This window comes from Furipterus horrens, unplaced genomic scaffold (genome assembly GCF_987537825.1).
Source record: "Furipterus horrens unplaced genomic scaffold, mFurHor1.1.pri manual_scaffold_6, whole genome shotgun sequence".
Taxonomy (NCBI): domain Eukaryota; kingdom Metazoa; phylum Chordata; class Mammalia; order Chiroptera; family Furipteridae; genus Furipterus; species Furipterus horrens.
In genome coordinates this window covers 96,703,599-96,728,896 of record NW_028327176.1, presented here as the reverse complement: position 1 = coordinate 96,728,896, position 25,298 = coordinate 96,703,599, and the positions used below count along the sequence as shown (strand labels likewise).

Sequence of the window (25,298 nt, the reverse complement as noted above, 5' to 3'; positions counted from 1 at the left end):
ATGGGGCGGGTGTGGCTGTTATGTTCAATGGAGACTGCATGAAAAATTAGTCCAGGGGCTTCATCCCTGTGGGAGTGTCTGTAAGAAGCTCTCTGCACGGGATAGAGGCTCCTCCTTCCAATTCTTGGAACCTGAAGATGGCGAAATCTTGATCTGGAGGCTTAGGTGGCTTTCTTAACCTCTGCCCTTTTGCCCTATGCAAACAAGAAACTGTTTCCTGTCCTTGCCTGGTCTAGAAGGTAGTCCTCCTCCACTCTCCCCGAAGAATTCTATCAGTCGGAGCTCTGAGTATGGGCATTAGACGATTAGCCTGAGTTCAGGAACGGATCTGATCCGGGATAACAGAAGTGGGAACTGGGGTGGGGGACACATTTACAGAGTCAGGGGCGTTTCCAGTCCATGGGGGGCTTCCAGTAGCGGTCACGGAAATGAATGGGGCGGTGGGAAAAACGAAGTGAACAGAGGCAGGGATGGGGAAGAGGGAGTTGATACTTAGATGGGCATAGGTTGATCCTGGAAGGCTGTGGATTGCGATGAAGAGAGAAAGAAGAGGAGGGAGCGGAGCAGAGGCACAGACATTTGAAGCAGGTGATGGAGGATTTACCAACGGAGGAGGCGTGGGCTGATGACAGGAGGAGGGCGGGGAGCGGCGCTGTGCACTGAGCGTGTATGGGATACATATGAGAAGCGTAATGGGAAACGGACTGGTGAGAGCAGAGGTGGGGCGGCGGTGAGGGGCGCGGGTCAGCAAAGCCGGGATGCGAGATGGGAGAATAATAGGGCTGCGCACATCTGGCCGGCACTTTACAGTCTGCTCCCAATTAGACTCCCATAATTTCCTCCTTTCGATGAAGAAAGCAAGGTTCGGAGAGGTCAGGTGGCAGCGGAGGGTGGGGGCCCAGGGGAGAACGAGGCAGCGGAGAAAGGGTCGAGCGCCGAGCACTGCCGCGAGGTGTGAGCTGTGCGCCGCAGGGGGGTGGAGGGCGGGCCGGCAGCAGCCCGGGGAGGGGAGTGCGTAGCCGGGATCCGCCGGCACACGCCGCCCCTGGCAGGCGGCCTGAGCGCGCGCGAGGAGCCGCCGCAGCCGCCGCCGCTCGGGGTCGCCTTGAGCCCTAGATTCCCGAGCGCTCGGCTCTCATGGCAGCGGCCTCGGTGCCCGGCCTCGCGGCCCGCTAGGGGCGGCCCCGAGCCCCAGCTTGGCCCCACGGCGGAGCCCGTCGGATCCGGCCTCGCTCTGAGCCCCGAGCGCGCCGCTTTCCAGCCCGAGGTGAGGACCGCGAGGTTAGGGGCGCGTAGGACGAGGGGCGCTCGGGGACTCCAGGCCCCGCGCCGCGGCCAAGCCCAGCGCGGCCGAGACGGGAAGGGGACATGGGTGCAAGTCCTGGCTGGAGTCGGGGGGTGGGATCGGAGACAGCTCGCTGCGGGAGACGCAGCCTCTGTGCTCAAGGCCGCCCCTCGACACTGTCCCCATCCCCGTGGACTCCTCCGTTCTGCTGCGTTCCCAGCTCCAGCCCTTCGTGCGCCCTAACCTCGCTCCACGCTGCTCTTCCCTCACCTCCTTTCCAAAGAGCCCGATCCCGGGTCCTGTCCCCAAACCCCTTGCCGGCTCAACCCTCCCCCCCGCTCCAGCCTTCCCGCTGCCCCCACTCTCTTCTGTCTGGGCGTCCCTCTCCCCCTCCGCTCCTATCACTCGGAATCGCAATCCGTGCAGCTATCCCCGCGTCCGACCGCCTCCCAGCCTGTGCCATCCCACAGGTGTCCGCACGTCCGGCCGTCCATCCGTCTGTCCTTCTTGGGGCCGGCGCTGACCATGCCCAGCGGCTGCCTCTGCCTGCATCTCATGTGCCTGTTGTGCATCCTGGGGGCACCCGTTCAGCCTGCCGTAGGTGAGCGCACCCCAGCTCAGGTCGCTGCCCTCTCTGGCCGTCCCTTGCTTGCACGTTGACCTCTGCCGGCCAGAGACGGCACTGCAGCAGCTCGGGGCAGCGGGGTTGCTGAAAACCAGGTCGTTCCTTCGGAATGGGGCGAGTCTCTGTTTTGCCATGCCCCAGAGCTGAGCCCACCCAATTACTGGAACCCCGCATCCTCTCCCGAGCCCCACATTTCAAGGAGCCCAACCGGGACCCCCGGCTCACCCCTCACACACCCATCTCTTGCAGCCGATGACTGCAGTTCCCACTGTGACCTGGCCCGCGGTTTCTGTGCGCCTGACGGCTCCTGCAGGTACCTCTTCTGAGCACGTGCTCCTACACCCTTTCCTCCCTATCTCCCATTCCCTTCACACCCACAACGAGGTCAGGTCCCAGGGCAGTTGTCTGGGGGCTTAAGACCCTACCGTTCACTTCCCATGCCCCCATGGCACACAGAGCAGATTGGCCAGCCTTGCCCATCCCCAATCCCCCTTGCCTTGACTCTTTTCCTTCTTCCAGCTTATGTCTCCCCACTTTTTTACTCTCTCAAGTCTGACTCAGAAATTCTGAAACATTCCTCCTCAAGATACCGGGAGAAAGACCGGAAGCTTGAGAGAGTTTGGAGATTGGGAGGAAAGGGAGAGAGAAAGGAGAGATGAAAAGAGAATTGGTTTGGCCTGGAAAAGGAAGGCTGCAGGAAGGGTTGATGAGGAGAAGCACTTATGAAAGAGGATCTTTCTTGATGAATTTAAGTAATTGACTCACTGGGGTGGGGGTGGGCAAATTCCTTAGCAGAGGGAAATTTGTCTGACTGGACATAAGGAAACGAGCTGACAGGACAAGATGCTGGAGAGGCTGGGGGTGTTCTGGATTCTCCATCCTTGGAGAGATTTGTTTGTTTAAAGATTTTATTTATTTTTAGAGAGAGGGAGGAGGGAGTAAGAGGGGGAGAGAAACATCAATGTGTGGTTGCCTCTTACACACCCCCAACTGGGGACTGGCCTGAAACCCAGGCATGTGCCCTGACTGGGAATTGAACCAGTGACACTTTGGTTCACAGGCCGGCATCCAATCCACTGAGCCACACCAGCCAAGGAGAGAGGTTTTTAAAAAAAAAAAAAGAAGAAGAAGAAGTCTGGCCTTTGCCCTGGAATTGGGGTAGCAAGAGCTTCAGATATGCTAGAACTGACACTGGGAGCATTTACAGACATGGTCTTAGTTTCTTCATTAGCACATCCCTGCAAAATTGTATCCCCAATTTGCAGATGAGGAAATTGACTCATAGATTAGACAAAGTATAGAACCAGGACTTGAATGCTGGTGTTAGATGGTCTGATTCCATATATGTGACCCTGCACAGCCCACACCTATCTGGGACGGGCCTGCTTCTGCTTAGGGACTGATATATGTTCTGTTTTCTAAAAACTCTGGGCTTGCCTCTACTTCCTCACACCCCCTACCCAGAACCCTGACCCTGCACTTCTCCCCATCAGGTGTGACCCAGGCTGGGAGGGGCTGCACTGTGAACGCTGCGTGAGGATGCCTGGCTGCCAGCACGGTTCCTGCCACCAACCCTGGCAGTGCATCTGTCACAGCGGCTGGGCGGGCAAGTTCTGTGACAAAGGTAGGGGAATAGAGAAGGCGGCTGTAGGTCTGAAAGACCCCATGTGTATTGGGAGAACATCCATTTGTATTTATTTTGTCCAACTCAAACACTCGAATACATGGTATTTTATCACTCTAGACTATACCTGTCTGAATTGGCCCTTAACCTAACCCCATGAGGTAGGCAAGGCAGCTGCAGAAAATTGTACTCATCTTTCAGGTGAGGAAGTTGAGACCCACAGATGAGACAGAACTTGCCCACAGTCGCTCTGAGACAGACTGACATTGCCAGAGCTCAGAGCCTCCTGATTCCAAATTCAGTGTTGCTTTCTCCCACCATACCATACCGGCCTGGGTGGGTCTGCAATATAGACCACGCCCACAGAGCCTTAGGTGGGTCTGGTCAGGTCTGGGTGCCAGGTGTGAGGGGTTATCCCAGACCCTTCCTTATTTTCTAGATGAACACATCTGCACCACGCAGTCACCCTGCCGGAATGGAGGCCAGTGTGTATATGATGGGGGCGGCGAGTACCACTGTGTGTGCCCAGCAGGCTTCCACGGGCGGGACTGTGAGCGCAAGACTGGACCCTGTGAGCATGCAGGGTGAGTACTGGCCCCATGGGGTGTGTTCGAGGGTAGATAAGAATCTGGTGACTACAGAAGGAGACAGGACTGTTGAGAGGGTGGTGGTGACATTGTAGGGCTGAGGGTCAGCAGGCCCACCTGCGGGCACTGGAGGATAAAACCCCACCTTGCTGGAGTGTCCCTAGTTCAGGGTTTCTCAGCTTTTTTATACCACCTGAACCATTTATTTCTACAACAGAAATTTGCAGGAACTGGAGGTAACCAATCAATGTGTGACTGCTCTGGCTGTTGCAGGGGTTGGGAGGGGGGAGGTTGAGGACCTTGGACTCCCCTCATGCTCCCAGGAAAGCTGCCATGCAGCCCCTAAGGATGTTCCATAGAGCAGACTTATGCCTCACTGTGTGCACAAGGACACGGGCTTGTAGGGCTGGACGTGTCTTCACTCCTGGGTCAGGCCTAAGAGCCTGCCAGGATAATAGTACACTTGCCTTGAGCCTTACCTTCAGCCAAGCCCCATGCTAACTGCTTGACAGTGGGTTATCTCATTAAACCCTCACAATGGAAGCTGGGTACTATTTTTATTTTCATCTTTTAAAGGAGGCATTGGAGGCTCAGGGTGTGGCTTAAGGTGACATTGCTGGGGGGGTGGGGTGGCAGTGGTCAGGATACTGGCCTGGGCTACCCTGCAGGTATGAGTCTGTATAAAAGCCCTCTCCCACCTCCACCCCAGCTCCCCATGCCAGAATGGCGGACAGTGCCAGGATGACCAGGGCTTTGCCCTCAACTTCACGTGCCGCTGCCTGGCAGGCTTTGTGGGTGCCCACTGCGAGGTGAATGTAGACGACTGTCTCATGCGGCCTTGTGCTAATGGCGCCACCTGCCTGGATGGCATAAACCGCTTCTCCTGCCTCTGCCCTGAGGGCTTTGCTGGACGCTTCTGTACCATCAACCTGGATGACTGTGCCAGCCGCCCATGCCAGAGAGGGGCCCGCTGTCGGGACCGTGTCCATGACTTTGACTGTCTGTGTCCCAGTGGCTATGGCGGCAAGACTTGTGAGCTAGCCTTACCTGTCCCAGGCCCTGCCACCATAGCAGACATCCCCCTGGGGCCCACCTCAGCTGTGGTGGCACCTGCCACAGGGCCTGTCCCTCACAGCGCAGGGGCTGGTCTGCTGCGCATCTCAGTGAAGGAGGTGGTGCGGAGGCAAGAGGCTGGGCTAGGTGAGTCTAGCCTGACGGCCATGGTGGTGTTTGGGGCACTCACTGCCACCCTGGTCCTGTCCACGGTGCTGCTGACCCTGAGGGCCTGGCGCCGGGGCGTCTGTCCCACTGGACCCTGTTGCCACCCTGCACCACACTATGCCCCAGCACGCCAGGACCAGGAGTGTCAGGTTAGCATGCTACCTGCAGGGCTCCCCTTGCCGCCGGACCTGCCCCCTGAGCCTGGAAAGACCACAGCACTGTGATGGATGTGGGGGCTCTCGTGCCCCCTCCTTCACCTCCTCTGCCCCTCAGACTGGAGTGGTCCTTTCTTGCCACCCCTCAGCAGCCTCACACAAGAAATATTATTTTTTTAATACACAGACTGTAAGATAGGAATTTTATCCAATAAAATTATGAAATTATAAGTGGGCTCCTTTGCTAGAAAAACCTGCCTGGAGTCACAGATGTAAGAGGGTCAGAGCAGAGGCCTGGTTCTGGGGAAACCTTGGGACTCTGCCTTAGGAGCGGTTCTCAAAGAGAAATCCATGACACCTTTTCCCCTCTGGGGAAGTGCCGGTGAGGTAGAGCCATGCAGGAGAATGTAAACAAACATCAGCTCTCAGACACCCAGCAGAGGATAAGACAGAGGGGAGACCCTGGAGGGTGGGGACCTGCCGGGGTCCTCACGAGGAGGAGCAGGCCCCCCGCTGGCTGCTCTGCAACAGCTGCTGGAACAGAGAGTGGGGCTGGTTGCGCAGGGTGGCAGGGGAGTCCAGCTCCACGACCCTCCCAGCTTGCATCACCAGCACCCGATCGGAGTTCAGGATAGTGTTGAGCCTGTGTGGGAGGAGGTTGTCAGTGAGAGGGGTGGAGGGCAACAGCCTGAAGCAGAAAGCTGACCCACATTCCCTTCTCGCCTCCCTTGGACAGCACAGTTCTGCCCACAGGCTTCATCCCTGGCTTTGTGCTGGGGGTGGGAGCCCCAGATTCTTTTAGACAATGTGCTATGGGAATGAGGAGCTGAGGTTCACAGGGGTTTGGAATCTCTGGGGCCCTGACCCCTGGGGTCCCCAACACCATAGCCCTTGACTGGAGTCTCACGCTGGACACTTGCACACCTACCTGTGTGCAATGGTCAGCACCGTCTTGTTGGCAAAACGTTTGCAGATGGTCTCCTGGAGCAGCTGGTCTGTCTTCTGGTCCACACTCGCTGTGGCCTCATCAATGCATAGGATCTGGGACATGCGAAGGGGTGGGCAGGAGGACAGAGAAGAGGGTGAGTCTTATTCCTGCCCAAGCACCAGCCCCACCCTCCAGCTGAGCCTAGCCCAGCTTACAGCTCTCCACCTCCAGCGCTAAAGGAAAAAGAACTTGGTCCTCTGAGATCTCTCCCCAACTCACTTCTTCACCCCTTACATGCCTCTACCTTCTTCCCAGCTCTCTCGAATGTCTCTTCCTCTCACCTTACCTTGGCATCTGTGAGGAGAGCCCTGGCCAGACACAGCAGCTGCCTCTGCCCCAGCGATAAGCTCCGACCCCCCTCGCCCAGCTCACCATCCAGACCACCTGCAAGGCACAGCACTTCACCTCCGGGTCCCAGGCCTCTCCTTGCCCCCTCCCTGCTTCCTTCTCTTCTACCCTACAGGGTAGGGCCTAGTACTCACCCATGGATACAATCACCTCACTCAGATGGCACTGCTCCAGAGCCTGCCACAGAGCCCTGTCCTCATACAGGCCCTGGGGGTCCAGGTTTTCCCGAACAGTCCCACTGAACAAGAAGGGCTCCTGGGGGATGATAGCCAGCTGGGATCTGGGGAACAAGAGGGGACCGGCCATGGGGCCTAGGCTGAAGATGTGGTCACTTCTGTTCCCAGCACAGGTTTTAGCTATAGGTCTAGCACCTCCAGGAAAACCTGGGGAGAAGACTGAACATAACCTTCACTTTGCCCCCCAGCAGGGTCAACCATGTTCCTAGCACTGTGCAGCTGCCATGAGGAATACCAGAGAAACCAAAGAGCTAGACTCTGTCTCTAAGGAGCTTACATCTCACTGAGCTACAAAATACAGAGAACAAGAGTGGGCTAACTGTGTGGCGCTGACTCTGGCAGTCACTGGGGCAGCAGTGGTGGCAAGGAAGGAACAGAGAGTTCGAATAGTCGGGGGGGCGGGGTATGTGTAAAGGTGGGAGGCCTGGAAATGGGTCCTGAGGAGCCATGTGGTGAAGCTATAATGTAATGTAAGGCCACCAACAAGTTAGCAAAGGCAGGAAAGGCAGGGCCAGGGCCTGGCATCAGTAATAGGCTTCAGAATAGAGCTTCCCTGCCTTTTCCATATCATGGTGCTCAAGAGAAAATGATACTAGGCTAACCTGGGGGCAGCGGGGAGATGTGGCCTCTTGTGGCCAGGGACCACTGGCCCAGGTCTCAAGCTGTCCAGAGCACCGCCTGCCAAGCCCAAGGCCTGAGGGGAATGAGTATTTCGGGTGCAGCACTGGGGAGGCTGATTCAGGACGCAGTGACTAGTGGTCTAGAATGCAGCAGTATACTGGGAAGTATAAGAAAGATGAAGCTGGAAGGTGGGCCTGGGTCAGGTTAAAGACCTCGAGACCACAGCTATAACCCTGGACCTGAGTACTGGGAGCTCACTCCTCGCCTGCTTGTCCTATCCACCTCCTCGCCCGCCACCAACCCTGGCTGCCCTGAGTTTATGTAAAGCCTTCCTGGCTGGGCCTTCCTCTCAGTGCCAGTAGTCTGGTTCTCCTCTTCTCGCTACCCCAGACCTGAGCTGGGCCAGCTCCAGCTGGCTGGTGTCCACTCCATCCAAAAGTACTCGCCCCGAACTGGGCTCCAGCAGCCGGAAGAGCACCAACAACAGGGAGGACTTGCCAGCGCCCGTGCGGCCCACAATGCCCAACTTCTCTCCAGGCTGCACGCAGAAGGTCACCCCATCCAGGGCATTTGGCAGCCCTGGCCGGTATGCCAGCACCACATCCTGGAACTCCACGCTCCCCTGGGTCAGCCAGCCAGTGCCTAGCTGGTGGGATCCACGGGTGGGAGAGGAGGGAGATGGGTGAGGTGGGGAGACATGGGGAGAAGAGGGGTTGGAGTGGAAGGAGGGGGAATGACGAGAAATGGATGGTGTGAGAGGAAAGGTGGGGGACATGAGGGCCCGTAAAGGAGAGATGGGAAGAAGGCACACAGTGAGGCAAGGGGAGCTCATGCGGGGAGGGACATTAGAGGAGGTGAGAAACATGGGCCGTTGGGAGGATCCTTCAGGGCTCCAGCGCCAGGCCTGGGGTGGAGGTGCAGGCCTACCTGCATGGGCCGGCCCTGGGGCTCCTGAGGCACGTCACAGGAATACTCCTCCAGCCGCTCGACGCTCACCAGCATGGTTTCTGTCTGCGTGAAGCTGCTCACCAGGCCCGAGAGCAGACCCGTCAGGGACAGGGCATAAGACAGTGACAGGCCCACCAGTCCTAGCAGAAGAGGAACACGGGCCACTAGGGGAGGCTCGGACGCTGGGATGTGTGTGGGGAGGAGGGAGGCAGAACGTGAGACTCAAGCTGTGGACCGCGGGCACTTAAAGGAGGCGAGCAGAGAAGCAGGAAGATGCTGCGCCAGACCAGGACCATGGGAGGCTGGATGAAAGGGAGTGGAGTAGGTCTGGAGGGGCTCTGAGGGATGGCAGGTGGCGGACAGGTGGGCCTGGCAGGGTGCTGTGGGTTGGGGCGCAGTCGGGAAGGGGCGAGGATCAGAAGGCTGGTTCTAGTACCAGATCCACCATCACCTGGGCAAGTCACTTCTTGACACTCAGTTTCCTCAACTCTAAAACGGGGGGCAGGAGAATTACAACACACACATGGAAACCTGGGCAGCAGGTGAAAATGCTGGGGGACAGTGCAGGAAGAGGCCACGGATGGGAGTCACATGCTCCTGAGGTGACAGGGAAGGGTCCGGGTGGTACCTGGATCAGCGAGGCCCTGCTGATGCTGCACCAGGGCAATGCCCGCGATGGCACTGACCACTGCAGCCCCCATGAGCTGGAGCCGAATGTCCAGCCACTGCATCGTGGCACTGGAAGCAAACTGGCACCTTTGGTTCAGCTCCAAGAGCCTCTGGTTCTCCTCCTCAAACCTGGGGGAGGCCAGGAAGGAAGCGAGGACACTCCAGTGTGGCAATGACTTGCCCGGACTCCCACGCTGGCTCCTTCCTAGAGCTGATCTGCACACCCGCAGGCCTCTCCTCAGGGTCCGGAGAGATAAATGTGCTCTTCCACAGGGGTCTGCTCTGCCTCGCCATCCCTTTTCCCTGTTTCTTTCCTCTTGCCCTTAGTGCGCTCACCCACTCTTCCCTTCCCAGGAGACATGAAGCCCGCCTCCCCACATGCCTTTCTTCTTAGGGGACCCTCTGTCCCCACACCCCACTCCTCATCCCCCTGGCTCTGGTCGGGAGAGGCAGACTCCACACACCTGTCAGTGGCCACGGAGGCTCGGAGGACAGGGAGGCCGGCTAAGGTGTCGGCCAGGTGCGTGTAGAGTGGAGACAGGGTGAGGCTGCCCAGGCGCCGCAGCTCCCTCGAGGAGGCCCTGTAGTGGCGCTGCACGCGGTAGTAGATAAAGCTCAGAGCGGGCAGCAGCAGCAGCAGCCAGGGAAGGCCAGAGCCCAGCACCGCCAGGAGGCCCAGCAGGCCCGCTGTGTTGGCCAGGAGGATGTTGAGGATGAATGGCAAGCTGTCATCCACACAGGCCACATCAGAGGAGAAGCGATTTAGGACCCGGCCCGCAGGCGTGGAGTCGAAGAAAGTCACTGGTGCCTGGGAGAAGGGGTGTGGTTGGGCAAGGGCAGTGCCTGGCAGAAAAGGGGTTGGGGCAACCCTGGGGGAGGTGGGGTATGGAGGGAGGCCCAAGGTAGAGAATAGGGAGTAAAGTGTCCCCAGAGTTTGGCAGCAGTGAGGCTTGAAGAAGACTATCCCAGGGTAGAAAACAGAGAGACTGTCCCTCTGGCCAGTGGTAACCATGAGAGGGCATGCTGGTTGTTCCTCTACCTCTATGCTAGACATGCCTATGCCTCTCTCCAGAACAGGGACTGAGATTCAGTCAGATGTCAGGAGGAACAGCCTGACTGCCGAAAGCTGGAGAGAGTGGTGAGGGCAGTGGTCCCGGTCAGTACTGTCTCACGGCTATGTGCTGAGGCTCTGAAGCCATAATGGTACTGGGATTTCAGCTGTGCCACTTAGTAGATGTCAAAGCCCAGGCTAGAGGCTTAATCTCTTACAGGCCCCTGTTCCTCATTTCAAAAACGGAGATAATAATGGAACTGCACCTTATAGGGCTATTAGTAGGATTAAAGGCCATATATGTAGCAGTCAGGTCCTTTGCAGTCTTACTGGCATGGAGTAAGTGCTCAGTGACTGCCCAATATTTGGTCTACTGATGGCAGACACATTTCAAAGACAGCCCCCTTTACAGTTCCCCACCGCCCCTGTCCCCCAACTCTGCCTTTACTTGGGGAACAGTCCTATCTTCAGGCAGGAGACTAGGTTGAAGGACTTTCTGAAGCACCTCCTAATGACAGCTGATGATAAATGAATTCCCTCACAGTCTGAAGATGTCCCCTCCTCGGCTCCTGGAGGAGAGGCAGAACAGTGTGCAGCCTGATCTTTCAAAGGCAATGGAAAGACCTACACAGTACTGGGTTCACAGCCTGGCTCTCCAGGGAATAGCCTTGCCTAGTCACTTAGGCTCTAAGAGCCTTGGTTTCCTCATCTGTAAAGGGGGGATAACAATACCTACCTCACAGGATTATTATAAACCCAAATAAGATGAAGGACAAGAAAGGGCTTTAATAACATTAATAATAATTGCCAATTGAGCAGTTAGTATGTGCCAGGCACTATCCTAAGCACTTGCCATATAATAATTAATTTAATCCTCATACTAAGTTTATGGTAAGCAACAGACTAGAATAGATATACACATAGCAACCAGGATGGATCTTAGAAACAGCCCTAAATGAAAATTGTAAGAAACAAAATTTCACTTATAAAAATATATGAACACAAAGCCTAGGCGTTTCACAAAAAGACAAAAAGATACGAATTAAACACACTTAGAATGGTTGCTTTTCAAGGAAGGGAAGGGAAATGGAGATAGGGTATGCAGGGAAAAAAGGGATGGATAAATAAGTAAAATACAAAAGAGACTTCGCATGAACTAAGGGGTTCATGCGAAGCCCTTTGCACTTGAAGTCCAGAACGGCAGTGACTCCGAGGATGCCCCTCTTCTCCCCAAGTTACAGAGGAGAAAGTGGGAGGGTTAAGTAACTGGGTTTGAACCCCAGCAGCCTCTTTGCTCTTGGCCTTTCCAGGCCTCAAGTTGTCAAGTGCCGCACTCATCTGCTCAAGGCTATATTCTCCTGAGGACTAGGAGGGAGGCGGGGGCCCCGATGAAGACCAGGTTTGGGGAGGGCTCCCCATGCCACACACCCCCATCCCCTCACCATAAGAACTCGACACAGCAGGCGGCGGTGCAGGGTGGTGGCCGCTCGGAGGGTGCCTGCTGCAAAGAGCACTGCTCGGAGAAGGGTGCAGAGGGAGTTGACTCCAGCAATTGTCGCATACACAGTGAGGTAGAAACGGACATCTGAGGAGCCATTGGGGGCAGCTTTAGGCAGCAGTAACGCTGAGGTGCTGGGTGGTGGGGAGGAGACTGTGGGTAACCAAAAGTAGGGCCACTGGGGGGTCCCTTCCCCTCCCCAACACCACCTCTCCCCATTCTCCAGAGACACAGCCCCTGGAACCCCAGGCCCCACAGCTCTCACTCCCTGCCTGGCAACCACTCTGACAGCACCAGGCCGGCTGCAGCCCCAGTCCCAGCCCCAGCCACTCACTAGAAGCTTCTCGGGGAGAAGAGGAGCAGTTGGGCAGAGAGGAGCCCTGTGGAATCTGGGGTGATGGGGGCTAGCAAATCCTGGGAGTTATTGTTGGCTGCCTTCAGCTGAGAGATCCAGTGGGAGAGCCACCAGTCAGCAGCGTTCCTTGTGGCTGGGGGGGGGGGGGGGGGACGAGAAAGAGAAAGCTGTGCAAGAGACTCGCCTCCTTTATTCTAATCCTCTGCCCTTGACTCTAGTTTCTACCCTTCTTCACTCTGCTGGCCCTCCCTACCCTGCCACTATCCCACGTCCTCCCTGGTGTGTGCTGTGTTCCTGGGTCTATCACCCCACAGGTCTGGGGAGAACTTGAGCTCAAATTTGCTGAATGGGACAGATCAGAAGATGGCTAGAGTGCATCTGTCTGGCCTCTGGGACTCTCTCAGAACTGGGGGCAGGCCTATAGTCCCCGCTGTCACCATGCCTGCTGAGTCTCTGGGCTTTGAAAGGATGAGTACAAGGTGAAGGATGTGATGGGGACCTGGGAGACAGGGCTGTGGGCGGGATAAGGGCCTCCAGGGTTTATTCCTACCTTGCATGAGGAGCAGCGAGGAAAGGATGGCCAGCACCAGGCCCGGGCCTATGGCCCTCCAGTATGCTTGGTACACATGGAAGGCCACAGCACCCTCCTTCTTGCTTTCTTCCTGCAGCAGGCGGCCAGATGTACCCTCCTCCACCTTCAGCCCCTCCTTTGTTTTCTCTGGGTTCCACACTGACTGGGCTGTGGCTGGGAAGATGAGGGAGGTCAGAGGGATTAAGTTTGTAGGCTGACAGTTGAAAACCTCAGTGTTTCTGAGGGGCAGGCAAGCTCTGTAATCATAACTCTGCGGTGTCATGTGAGGAGCAAGCTGCTACCTCTCATCCTTGGGCCATACCTGAGTCAGGCTCTTGCTCACCCTCAGCCCAGACTTTGGGAATAGCTTGTACCAACGGCAGGATCTTAGAGGGAGGTCCTGGAAGGTAGCAGGGGAGATTAGGAGGGGACTGTTCTAGGACGATATAGTAGGCTTTTCTAAATATGTGTGCCAATCCACACCTCTCCCCAATTCTTTTTGGACCCACCCTAACACAACTCTGTCCTGGACCCCCAGAGTCTGGGCAGGACCATTGAGTCCAGCCCTCTGTGTCTGGCGTCCAATCAGCACAGACAGAAAATGTTCACTCCTAGGAGAGTCACAGCACCTGGGGGTACTCTGTCCAGAGTCACCTCTCAGTACTGCTGAGCTTTCTCCTCACGCCTCAGAAAATTCCACACACTCTGGTGGAGCCTCATGCCATCCTGCAGGATTATTATAACAAAGCCCAAGTCCCAAATCCACTGGCCTTTTGCCAGTGTGCTCCTTTCCCCCCCGCTCTCTGTTTCCTCACATCGGTTCTGTGAAGGCAGGACAGAGGCTCCCATTAAAAAGGATTGTTAGGCCCAAGCCACACACAGAGGGGTGGCAGTCTGCATTTGACAATCCATCTGTCCCTCTTCCCCAGTTACACCCAGGTAGACGGCTCCCTCACTGGCCGGCTCCTGCCCTGCAGACCACATTACCAGCCTGGACCAGGTGGCCGGCCTCCAGTAGCAGCACCAGGTCAGCCTTCTCCAGGTACTCCGTGCGGTGGGTGCAGAGCAGCCGTGTGGTGTGGCTCAGCGCTCCCAGGATGCACCTGTGCAGCAGGTGGTTGGCCACATCTGCATCCACAGCAGCCAGAGGGTCATCAAGGAGATAGAGCTCCTTTTCCTAGAAAGCAGTGGGGGTACCATGGACACAAAGTCCTAGGTCCTCTGGCTAGAACCCAGACCTCTCCTAGGACATGATCTTGAGAGTCAGAGAAGACAGTTCAGAGGAAGAGAAGGAGGTAAACCTTGAGGTAGACTTTCCTTCAATGAAACAAGGCCCATGCCCGAGGGCTAGTGCTTAGCTTTGCTGGGTCCCAGAGCCTGAAGACACAGTAGTTTTTAAAGGACCTTTAATTCTACCCTGAATCTGCAAAAGAAGAATGGGATGGCCAAGGGACCAACAACTCAGGAGCATGGAGGGAAGAGGGGAAAAATATGCTGCTGATGACAATATTCCCATCCCACACCTTCGAACTAAGTTCCCAAGGCTCTGGACTCCACCTTTAACTCACCTGGTAGACAGCACGAGCAAGGGCAATCCGGGCCCGCTGTCCCCCGCTGAGGGCCACACCCTTCTCCCCCACCTCTGTCTGGTCTCCAGCAGGAAGGATCTGATGGCACAGGCCCCTCAGTGTTGGTCAGCGAGCTCCCCAATACTTTCTACCCCATTTCCTATCCCTTTGCATAGAAATGAGTCGGGGAGTTTGAAAGACTAGTCTTGAATCTGGGAAAGCAAGCCAGAGGGCATAAGCCATAATTCCAGCAATAACTGACATTTATTGAATATTTACTATGTGCTTAGCACTTCACAGGCATCATCTCATCCAATCCCCATGACAACTTTATGAAGATGGTATTATTTCCTTTTCACAGATGAGACCAAAGCTCAGAGTCACTATCTTGCCCAAGGTTGTTCCACAGCTAGTACCATGTACGACATGAACACAGATTCTTAACCACTGTATCACACTACCCGGCCCCCCTTTTTTTTTTTAAGATTTTTGTTTATTTCTTTTTAGAGAGAGGAGAAGGGAGGGAAAAAGAGCAGGAGGGAAACATCAATGTGTGGTTGCCTCTCGCATGCCCACATGGGGGACCTGGCCTGCAACTGGGAATCGAATCAGAAATGCTTTGGTTTGCAGGTCGATACTCAATCTACTGAGCCACATCATCCAGAGCTACCCTGCCTTTTTAATAGGCAAGGATGATGATGGGCATGATGTGAAAGCTTTCATAGGTTTTTTGAGAAGGAATGTACCTTGAGCCTTCCTGTGGCGTCAGGAGTGACCTTAGCTAAGGGGTCCCTATACCAGAGGATGTGTCTGTGGTCTACCAGATATATGTGTGTATTCTCTGAGGAGCTTTGCTATTCATCTCTTTTCTTAGTGCCTAGAGCAGTCCCTGGTAGACATTTGGGAAATGTTTGATATAGAAACAAATAATAAATGGAGCTGGGATGCCCCATGGTCAAAGTTAAAGGTCCTCCTTTCCAGCAAAGTGCCACATTTACCTGGACAGGGTACTGGTGAGGATGGTCCTGCAGGGATATGGAGGTTGGGTAGGGAAGTCATGGGAGAAATGCAGAATCTCATCCCCACTAAATTTAGTACTCTGGATATGGGGGATCTAAAGAGTTCCGCAGGCTTCCCTAGAGTAACCTTGACTCTCCCAAGTCTTCCCACTGGGAAATAAGGGAGGGACTCTTGAATAAGAACTGCTAGTCAGCCCTGACCAGTCTGGTCCAGTGGGTTGGTCATCATCCCACAAACCGAAAGTCTGCCAGTTCAATTCCCGGTTAGGGCACATGCCGGGGTTGCAGTCCAGGTCCCTGACTCGGAGTGTGTGAATAGCAACTGATCAATGTTCCTCTTGCACATGGATGTTTCTCTCCTCTCTTTATCCCTCCCTCCCCCTCTCTCTAAAAATAAATAAATAAAATCTTTTAAAAAAATTACTCAAAAATAAAGAACTGCCAGTCAGACCTATGTAGAGCTAAGCATCACAGGGAGCTGTTCCCTAGCCCCAGAAGACTCGGGGTTCCCGCAGCTGCTGTGTAGAACACCGTCACCACCACCCCGCTGAGTCCTATGCAGAACAAGGAACTGTACAGCTGAACACTCTGGGGGCACCAGAGCCCAGCAGCCAGTCCTAGGTAAGGAGGCCTGAGTGGAAGCAACCCCTTCCCAGAGTAGCAAGTCTATGATTTGAGGTGTCAGGGACACGAGGAAGCAGGTGGCCAAGGAGTTTCGGGGCCAGGCACTCACACTGAGGTCGTCATTGAGGGCGCAGGCCTCTAGCACTTCCTTATACAGCTGGGCATCAAATGTCTTCCCAAAGAGAATGTTGTCTTGGATGGTGGCAAACTGGATCCAGGGCTCCTGGGTGGCCAGGCCAAAGCCATCGGACAGACCCCACACTGCCACCCGTCCACGCAGCCTGTAGAGAGCCAGGCCGGCAGCATGGGGGCTAGCTCAGGACTGAGTCTCTCCAGGCCCAGCCCCTTTCCAGGCTGCTGTTTTCTACATAGCGTCCCCCTTCACGTCACATGGCTGTCTGGATTGGCAGCCATGGAGGTGGAGAGGTCCTGAACGAGCCTGTAGGCTCATTCTGAACAGGGAAGGGAAGAAATTGCTCTTTGACTGAAGCCAAGCAGCTATCTTATCTAGATGTGCTCAGAAGCTCAGAAGAGAGTGTGGCCACTACCCTGGATTCATGCATTCTCACTGTGAAAGACTTTCCTTCACACCTCGGCTCTTCCCTGGATCCCCTCCCTGCACAGCCACACTTTCTCGAACAGCCGATGTTGGATATTTCATTTCTTCACTCACTACTGTAGCACTTAAAACACTCTGGTGTGATGATTACGATAACTCACTTTCTTGCCTGTCTCTCCCTTTCCAGACTGAAAACTCGCCCAAGAAAGCGACCATGTCTTCTTCATCGTGGCATCTCTGGCCCCTAAAAAAGGCGTCCACCACATAACAGGGCTAGGTAAGTGTTCACTGAAGGGCAGAGCTGAGGATGGGGATGCTAGAGGTGGCTTACCTGTGGAGCTCCCCAGCGATAACGGCCAGCAGCGAGCTCTTCCCACAGCCCACCTTCCCCACAATGCCCACCAGGACACCCTACAAAAAATCCACACAAATAAGTGTCAGGTCTCCCTTCTGAGGCCCTGGGCTGCCAATTATCCCACAGAGGCTTCTCTCTAGGCCCCAGTTAGTCTATAGGGAAAGAATTCGCCCCAAGGAAAGCAGCCCAAGAACTTCCAAGGAAAGCTCTAAGGCAGCATCCCAGAATGGTGAGAGGGGAGGAAAAAATTCCAGGCCTTGTGGCCTGGATGCTGCACTGGCTAAGCCCACCTGCGGCTAGACTTCTGATAACTCAGGGCAAAAACCAGTGCTTTCAGAAGTGTACATTTCTGTGATTTGCAGTTTAAATTTTTTGTGTCCCCTCCATTTCTTAGTTGTAACACATTCACAGAGCTATCTCCCTGTTCAAAAAGGAAAAAAAAAAAAGTCTTTTCTAGAAACAGGTAGAGCTCCCAGAAGCTGTCTATGATGCCTGCACCCAGCCAGCCAGGGCTAACCCATCTATGAGTGGGCACCAGACCAATCTGAGACCCTTCCCTGGGAATGCTCCCTATTTCTGGCTACAGCTGGTAAGTAGGACGGCTCTCTGGAATCATATCTTCTGCCCAGTGGAGAGGGGGTCCACGGAGAGAGAACAATGAGGCAAATACAGAAAAAAAAGCAGACAGAAAGCAAGAGCTCTCTGCAAGTCGAGGCCTGGTTCTGGGCTGCTACTGAGGTTGGGCTGCATGGTTGGTTTTGGATCCTGCAATTCATCTCTATATCCTTATTATACATTCTTATTTGCTTAAGCTAGCTCCAGTGGGTTTCTATGACTTGTATCCAAAAAAGCCCAACTGACACATTAGCAAAATTCCTTTGAAAAATTCCAGCCTTATCTTGCCTGAACTAAGAGGAAAAACAAACATACGGCCCAAGCCAGAAATGTGAGCCAGGTGTCCTGGAGACAGTGCAGGCAGCACTGGAAAATGCTGGGTTGAGATGTGGGGCAAAGGGTGGGACAGGGGTCAGGGAAGAGTGGCAACTCAAAACTGGGGTGAACAGGAGTCACTGTTCTGCCAGGAATGTTCTTTCAAGTGCTGCTTTGAGAATGTATGCCAGCGGTGTGAATCACAGGGTGTGATTCCTTTCACCAGGCTAGAGATTATCTCATTTGCAAAACCCTTTTCAGAAGGGGCTGCTGGGCCTCTTCCCAGTCCTCAGCCTTGGGGGGGATGCTGGATAAGCTCTGGAGTTTGTTCTGAACTGGTCAGCCTCTAGGGGACATGGAGGATCCAGGAGACAAAAACACTTGCTGGTCTGGACTGGGTGGGTGTGAACTATCTGAAGACCATGGAGAGACGTGACTATTCTGTAAAAGCTGTGTGGAGGAATGACATTCAGAGATGAGGTGGCATCTCTTCCTCGATTAGACCCTACTCACCAAAACCTCTCTAGTCCTTCCCTCAATCGTTAGAGCTACAGGGCCATCTAGCTATGACTGACTCCATTCTTATTCATCTGTCACCGAGTCCCCATCTTCCTTATTAGTCTGGGGACTCTTGTAGGTTGTGTGATCAACAAACCTTCTTCACTTCAAGGTGACCGATGAAAGTCTCCTGGCTGGTTCCAATGGGGTCCCAAGAAAACAGGGCTTCATGCAGCTCCAACACTGTAGACGGCTCTGTGGGGGGATCTGAACAGGGAAGAAGACACTCAACTTGGCCTTCTAATGCACCACCTACCTGCTTGGGGAGGGTGAACCAGGGGCATGTCATTAGCTGGCCTTGCCCGCAGCTAATTCAGCTTCAGTCTTAGTCTGAGGATTCTCCCCCAGGAAATGACCACCTGTTCTACCCGATTCTGTTGCCTCTGGCTTCTCTTGGAGCATCTAGATGCAGTGCCCAGGGGGCTACAGTTCCCTCCTCACATTGTGCCAGGTTCTACCTCTAGCTTCCTATTACCTTGGCTGTAGTAGGTCTTGGGGTTGTGGCTGGGAAGGTCGAGAAACCGCTGGATCCGGTCCAAGGACACTTTGGCCTCCAGGAGGCCATTAATCACCCAAGGGAAGTTGTTGAGAGGAAGAATGAGCATGCGTACCAGTGCCAGGGCCGTGAATACCTAAGTGGGTTGGAGGGAGGGGGGATGGAGGGGGGTGAAGCACCCGCAGGCCTGCTGTATGTGTGGCCCTGCAGACTAGTCTGTGGAGGGAAGAGCAGGGCAGCAACAGGACTGAGGGGTTGGCTGGACAATCCTTGCATCAGAGCTGTCAAAGGTGGGCACTCTGAGAATTCTAGAAATTCCAGATGTTCCTCCAGGGATCCAGGTTGTAACTGGAGCACATAGGCTCAGAATTTCAAAGCAGTAACCCACTGACCCTGGGCAGAAGCAGCACTGGACTATGGATTTTTTTTCTCTAAGGCCATCAGAATGATAATAAGGGGACCTAACACGGGGCTTGAGCCTGACTGGAAGTTAGAGAGAAAGGAAGAGGTAAAAAATGTCTTCAAAGAGGGAAGGGTTACATAAGTGAGGCCCCAGAGAAAGGTCCCACCAGAGAATTTCCCCGTGGTTGGGAAAGGAAAGGCAGCCAGGGGTCCAACTCCCTCCCTCCTTCCCAGCCAGCACCCCTGGCCCAAGCCCACCTCCCCACGCCGCTGCAGCCTCCTTGTGGCTGCCTCCCTCCCCCAGTCCTTACCCTGGTGGCAGTGAGCTGGTGCCCCATGAGGACATAGGTGATGAAGATGACGATGGAGATGACAACTGGCAGGGCAGCCCACAGGTACACACAAGCTGCATCCAGGTATTTGATGACCCGGAGTCGCCCCAGCTCTTGAGCCCGGCAGGCCTCTACTCGGGCCCCCAGTGCCTGCTCCCACCTGAAGTACTTGATGACCCGAATGCCACTCAGTAACTCTGTCATGAGCTAAGGACGGGGACAAGAAAACAGGTGAAGTGGAGACACGGTTCATGTGCCTTGCCCTCTGCCTAGTCTTCCCCAGTCTCCTGGTAGAGGGTGCCGAGTATTCTGAGCCCCCAGATACTCTGTACGTCTTACCCTGATTTTCTTCCTCACCTCAGCTCTTTCTGTAAGTCCTGCCCTCACACCCTTTTCAGCCCTGGGTTGCTTCCCCTCCCACTTTTACTTCTCCATATGCTCCAGCTGGGGGAAGTCAGAGCTAAGCCCCCCGCCTTCCTAAGAGATGAAATGGTGCCCAGAGCAGAGGGTTACCATGCTGGGGTAAAATCATTCACTCCATTAGGTGAGGGACTAAGGACTATTTCCCAAAGCCAGAAGGTAAGGGCTTTGGGAGCTGGTCACCAGTCCACCCCGTGGCTTGGGTGGTATTGGAACTATCCCCATTGGAGAATACAGGTGTCGGAAGCCACTCCACAACCCAGGATCAGACAGGCAGAGGGGCCCAAGAAAGACGGGCAAGGGCTAGAGGAACTCTTTGGATCCTAACATTTGTACATCCCCAGCCTGCAAGCCAGGAGGTACTGGAAGCCTTCCCAGATGGCCCTGGAGACCTGGTCTGTCATGGGTGGGGAAAAGGTCTCATGCTTTAACCAGCTGTCAGGGTCAGCCCCCTCCCCATTAATGCTCTGAGCCATTCCAGTAAGATGTTGCCAACCATGCTGTATGGACCCCCCCAGGCCTGCCATCCCCTCTGTAAAGTTACCCACAATCACTGCAGAGCCCAGAACTGACTCAGCTAGATGCTCAACATCTAGAGCTGGCCCAGGTAGGAGTGACCTACCCCCTTCCCCCCAGCCCACCTCCCAGAGGCAGCTGGGGTAGCCCTAGGCTGCCCCACATGCAGCTATGGGATGGTTTATGCCCTAGATGAGGAGGTAGGAGACTTGGGTCCCGGCTCTATCACTAAAAACTAATTTGGTCCCAGACAGGTTACTTTCTACCTCCTAGGGTTGCTGTTCAGGGCTGCATGAACTAGTATTATATTACTAATTAGCCACATTTATTTAGGGTTTACTTTGTGACTGGCACCATACCAAGCACTACCTCATAGGATCGATCCTCAGAACAACCCTGAGGCAAACTATTATCCTCATTTTACAGATGAGAAAATGGAGGACCAAAGAGGTTAAGTGGCTTTTCTGAGGGGATGACACTAAGTAGTAAAGCCAGGATATGAGTCCATGTCTTTCTCCAGACTGAGCTCTTAACTCCTAGATCACACTCCCTCCCTCAGGCACTGTGCATGGGAGGGCCTGAGGACCAGGATGCTGGGTGCGGGTCTACAGATTGCTAAGGGACTTCAAGCAGCCCCTCACCTTAACCCGCGCATCCTTGTGCTGTAGCATCTCCTGGTTGCTGGCCATGATGCGGGTGGCGATCACTTTGTTGACAGGTACCAGCAGCAGTGCCAGGATCAGACCACCCACGAAGGCCACACCCACCTGGTGGTGCAGCAAGTAGAGGGTGATGGCCAGCTGTAGAGGCAGGCCCCAGGCCTCATGGAAGCTCCCAGCAAAGTTAAGCAAGCGCTCAGAGTCAGTGCCTAGTAGGTTCAGGGCCTCCCCAGCAGGAGGGCGCCTGGGACCCAGCTGCAAAGTCTTTCGGTACAGGATGTTCAGCACAGCCCCTCGGGCCTGAAGCGTCACCTTCCGTAACTCGTACCCATACTGATTCTGCAGCACAGCACCCAGCACAGCCCCACCAGTGAGCCCCAAGGCATAGAGCAGGCCATTGCTTAGTGGCTCCTGCCCCTCCTCCAGGAAGCCCACCAGTAGGGACAGCAGCAGGGGCCCTGAGAATCCCAGCATGGTCCCCACCAGTTTCAACAGTCCAAGTGCCAAGTAGCACCGCCCAAAGGCCCCATACAGGGCCCTCCACAGCTGGGCCCCCTCTTGCCAGTGTGCCTGGAGCACACGGGCCAGGTAGGTTGGGTGCAGCCTATGAGGAAGGCGGCAAATGTCCTGGGGCTGGCGGAGCTCTCCACGGGCCCCACGGGCCAGCAAGGGTGTCAGCCAGGCATAGGAAAAACGTGACAACCAACTCTCCCCATCTTCAGCTATCTCAGGTTCCTGTGTCTCAGGTAGGAGGGGCTCCTGGGCCCAGGGTTCCCGTGGCCTACCAGGGACTGCCCAGCCCAGTCCATAGGCCAAGAGTGCAGCTAGCTGCAGGATGAGAAGACATAGGCGGGAGAGAGGCCCTGGGAGAAGTGGGGGCAGAAGTGTGCCTCGCTGGCAGTGCCATAGCAGGGTCAGCACTAGGGCTGGGGCTGGCAGAAAGGCAGCCAGAGCCAAGGCCAAGGGCCCCTGGGAGTGGCCATAAGGGGAATGAGCCAACACCCACAAAGCCAGGCTGTGGCTGATCCAGGCCACAGTTGCCACGCCCCCTGCCAACACCTCTAGCGCTATAGGTCCTGGGCCTGCTCCTGGTGGCAAAGCAACTGGAAGGAGGTCTAACAGTGGAAAGATGGAGAGCAGGAAGGAGGCTGTGAGTCGGAGGCGCCAGCCAGGACAGCAGGGTACGTTGTAATCTGGACTCCTGAGACAAGGAGGAAAAAAGAAAAAGAGATACATCATGGCTGATTCAGAGCCCAGACCTCCCTCTAATAACTCACTTCCCTGGAGAGAATCAACTCCCTTTCTTCCCCTGTACACATTACTTCCAATGCCACTTTACCCTGCAACATAAAGTCTTTTCTCCCAGGAAGTCTTCCTGTATTAACCTAATCCATGTTCTAATCTAACCAGATAATTTCTGATCAGTCTTTCAGCACAGAAATTAAGAGTTTCGAGTTAAGTTTGTGCCAAACATGAAGGCTCTAATTAGAAAAAAAATCTATATTTTCATACTTATAACTACTACAGGATGAGTATTCATTTTCACAGAAATATCTACCTAAAACAACCCTTAAATGCACCCAAAGCACTATTAGGTGAATAAAAATTTGACTGACATACACCTTTTACACTCTTATTGCCTAAATTTTATGAAGCCTCATAATATTCTACTCTCAGTCTTCCCAATGGTTGTAGAAGGTGGTATGGATCATTCCTGTGACTCCTTTAGCTGAAGAAAAACCTCTTTCCAGTTTTTACTATATCTCCTTGGCATGCAAAACATGTTTTTAATAAACAAAAAGGTGATCTGTCTGCATTAAAAATCAAATATAATAAAACACACCTGCAGCAATGAATGTTAAAATGTCTTGAAAGTTCATATAAAAAGAGGACTAAATTTTTTGTTCCCTTTGTTGGCAGGGGTGAGTTACTGACAAAATTTAATTGTATATTGAAATGCTTCAGGTTCCTTTAACAAGTCCAGCTAATCAGTTGTAGTGAGGGGCTTATATTGGAATAAAAATAACCTTATGTGGAGACAGAAGAAAGAGCATTGGGCCCTTGGAGGTCGGTACACTGACCCCAAGTTGGCCATCAACCAGTATCATGACTTTTTCCCTTTATGCATTTCCTTTACCTCATCAGTACAGTGACCAATGAAGACTCTGGACCCAAAGCCCTCTGAGGTCCTTTTCCCTTTTGAGATTCTGGATCTCTCTAACCCTTCGCAACAATGCACAGAAGTCCAGTGAGTGAAGTGACATAACCACAGCTTCTGTTGATTACATGATGTTCTTTCTTGATTGCTTTTTCCTCAGACTGTGAGTTCCCAAAGGACTATCAATTTTTAATAACAACTCCTCTGAGCAGGCTGTGGATGTCTGTGCTGACTAACCCTCTTTCCTTTCATCTCATTCTTAAGAGACAAAACAGGATTCCTCCCAGCCCAAAGCTTCACTTATCCAAGGAAGGGATTCATCAATCCCCTCATTCATGTTGGAGAGAGACACATTCCATCCATCAGGCTAAGGACTCCCAAAGGCAGAGACTACATTCTTAGTGGCCAGAGTGAGATTAACTTTGCCATATCTAGCCATACAAGAACTAAGTACAAAACCAAGGCGAGTTTAGTACTTGCGCCTTATAGTCCCAAACCCTGGAAGGGTTAGGGTTTTGATTTTGTTCTTTTCTTCTACCTATCGCTTCCTCTCCAGCTACATACATGTGCTTTTCTTTGCTTAGGAACACCAAGATTTCAGAAATGGAAATGGTGAGAAACTGGTCCGACAACTTCAACACAAGTTATCCTTTTTTGGCTAAATACATTGTTCCCCCAGTTTTGCCTCTAATTCATGACAGTTGTGTTTGAACATCTGAAAATCTACAGAATTGATTATTTCTACCACGCATCAAGCTTTTAAAAATGTTCCAGGCACCGGTACTATATGCTTAAATGCATTATCTGATTTAAACTTCCCAACAATGCTATGAGGCTCAGCAAAGATAAGTAACTTGCTCCAAAACAGCCACACTGCTGCAAAGTGGTAATTGTATTCTACTTTTGCCGTATTCCAGAGACCTCACCATTCTGGTTACACCGCCGCGCAGATGTGGGTTTTGGGAGAGGTCTGCAGACACACACGGACAGATGTGCGCGCACCCCGTTTCTACCCACCTAGGGGTTCCCCAATAGCAGGCACTGAGCACGGCGAGAAGGGCGTGGGGAAGGGCGCTGAGCACCAGCTGGGTGAAACAGTGGCCCGTGGTGTCCCCCTCCCACACCGGAAGCGGCTGCAACGCGCTGGTGTGACACAGCCGGGCCAGAAGCCGCTCCATGAAGGCTTCACCTGCGGGGAAAGCCAAGGGTGGAGAGAGAGGGAAAGTTCCTCCCAGAGAGGGGGGAATCCGTGTCCCAAAGGGCGAGGGCCAGTCAGGGAGCCGGCACCCGCGAGCTGGGGGAGTGGGGGAGCGCTAGGACGCTGATCCGGCAGTATGGGTGGTGTCAGCCAGCCTTGACAGCGAGTCCCAGCCGTCTTCCGACCTTCAACCCCGCCCTCGAACCGGGACCTCCCCTTGAATCCTCCCCGAAGCCAGACACCGTCTATTCTCGCGTTACCTTAAGGGTACAAACGGAGGTGGTTTGGCTGCCTAGAGCTGGCGGACCTCTGGGAGGGTTTCTTACGCGGCCTCTGAGGTCCGGAACCTGTAGCCCGAAGAAGTGCATCTCACCGGATCCCAAGATCCCTAGCACTGGTTGAGGCAGAAGAGCGTGCTGCCTGCCGGGTTGGGGTGTTGGCCACGCTTGACTGGCACCCCCTAGAGGCGGGATGACTTCTCAGTCGCGGTTCGCGGAGCTTTTGCGCCGGTGCTCACCGATCTCGGCTTCGGATGGCGTCCGCACGCAGGCGCGCCGCAGCCCTGGCACCCTTGTATTTCCACCCACCAACGAGGCCCCAATGGCACGTGGACTGATGTCAGCTGCAGAGCAACGTCACTCATACACTCTCACGTAGAGTACTCTTTCTCATCTGCCCACTGGTTACTAGCGGGTACGTGCATTGCACTTAAAATTTATAGT

The 25,298-nt window shown here is 54.2% G+C and overlaps 2 protein-coding genes across 5 annotated transcripts; one reads left to right on the top strand and one right to left on the bottom strand.

Annotated features, from left to right (window-relative positions):
- Nucleotides 1-985: 985 nt before the first annotated feature.
- DLK2 (delta like non-canonical Notch ligand 2) lies at nt 986-5,728 on the top strand. The gene is made up of 6 exons (XM_090282463.1): nt 986-1,267; nt 1,712-1,886; nt 2,160-2,223; nt 3,404-3,534; nt 3,974-4,118; nt 4,831-5,728. Exons 2-6 carry the CDS (start codon nt 1,811-1,813, stop codon nt 5,564-5,566), a joined length of 1,152 nt encoding a protein of 383 aa, XP_090138589.1. The 5' UTR covers nt 986-1,267; nt 1,712-1,810; the 3' UTR covers nt 5,567-5,728.
- On the bottom strand, nt 5,687-25,042 carry ABCC10 (ATP binding cassette subfamily C member 10). Of its 4 annotated transcripts, none has more exons than XM_090282459.1 (22): nt 24,837-24,990; nt 24,396-24,567; nt 21,203-22,421; nt 19,605-19,832; nt 18,871-19,027; nt 18,493-18,602; nt 16,884-16,963; nt 16,103-16,274; nt 14,351-14,449; nt 13,770-13,959; nt 13,105-13,182; nt 12,762-12,956; nt 12,191-12,344; nt 11,801-11,990; nt 9,772-10,115; nt 9,267-9,436; nt 8,618-8,778; nt 8,083-8,336; nt 6,968-7,113; nt 6,772-6,869; nt 6,426-6,538; nt 5,687-6,140 (listed from the first exon to the last, which is right to left on the bottom strand). In XM_090282459.1, exons 2-22 carry the CDS (start codon nt 24,554-24,556, stop codon nt 5,987-5,989), a joined length of 4,473 nt encoding a protein of 1,490 aa, XP_090138585.1. In that variant the 5' UTR covers nt 24,557-24,567; nt 24,837-24,990; the 3' UTR covers nt 5,687-5,986. The 4 variants fall into 4 exon arrangements, with proteins under 4 accessions (XP_090138585.1, XP_090138586.1, XP_090138587.1 ...); XM_090282460.1 differs by having other exon boundaries at nt 6,080-6,140; nt 6,767-6,869; nt 24,837-25,016; XM_090282461.1 differs by lacking the exons at nt 5,687-6,140; nt 6,772-6,869 and having other exon boundaries at nt 6,454-6,538; nt 24,837-25,026.
- Between the last annotated feature and the right edge of the window lie 256 nt (nt 25,043-25,298).

Bases quoted from the DNA above. Each gene is read 5' to 3' on its own strand.
- DLK2 (XM_090282463.1), top strand. From the start codon at position 1,811: ATGCCCAGCGGCTGCCTCTGCCTGCATCTCATGTGCCTGTTGTGCATC. The intron at 2,224-3,403 runs GTACCTCTTCTG...TCTCCCCATCAG, and splicing joins GCGCCTGACGGCTCCTGCAG to GTGTGACCCAGGCTGGGAGG. The intron at 3,535-3,973 runs GTAGGGGAATAG...CTTATTTTCTAG, and splicing joins GGGCAAGTTCTGTGACAAAG to ATGAACACATCTGCACCACG.
- ABCC10 (XM_090282459.1), bottom strand. From the start codon at position 24,556: ATGGAGCGGCTTCTGGCCCGGCTGTGTCACACCAGCGCGTTGCAGCCG. The intron at 16,964-18,492 runs GTTTGTTGATCA...GATTTTTTGTAG, and splicing joins GTCACCTTGAAGTGAAGAAG to GGTGTCCTGGTGGGCATTGT. The intron at 6,141-6,425 runs GTAGGTGTGCAA...CCTCCCACACAG, and splicing joins GTGCTGACCATTGCACACAG to GCTCAACACTATCCTGAACT.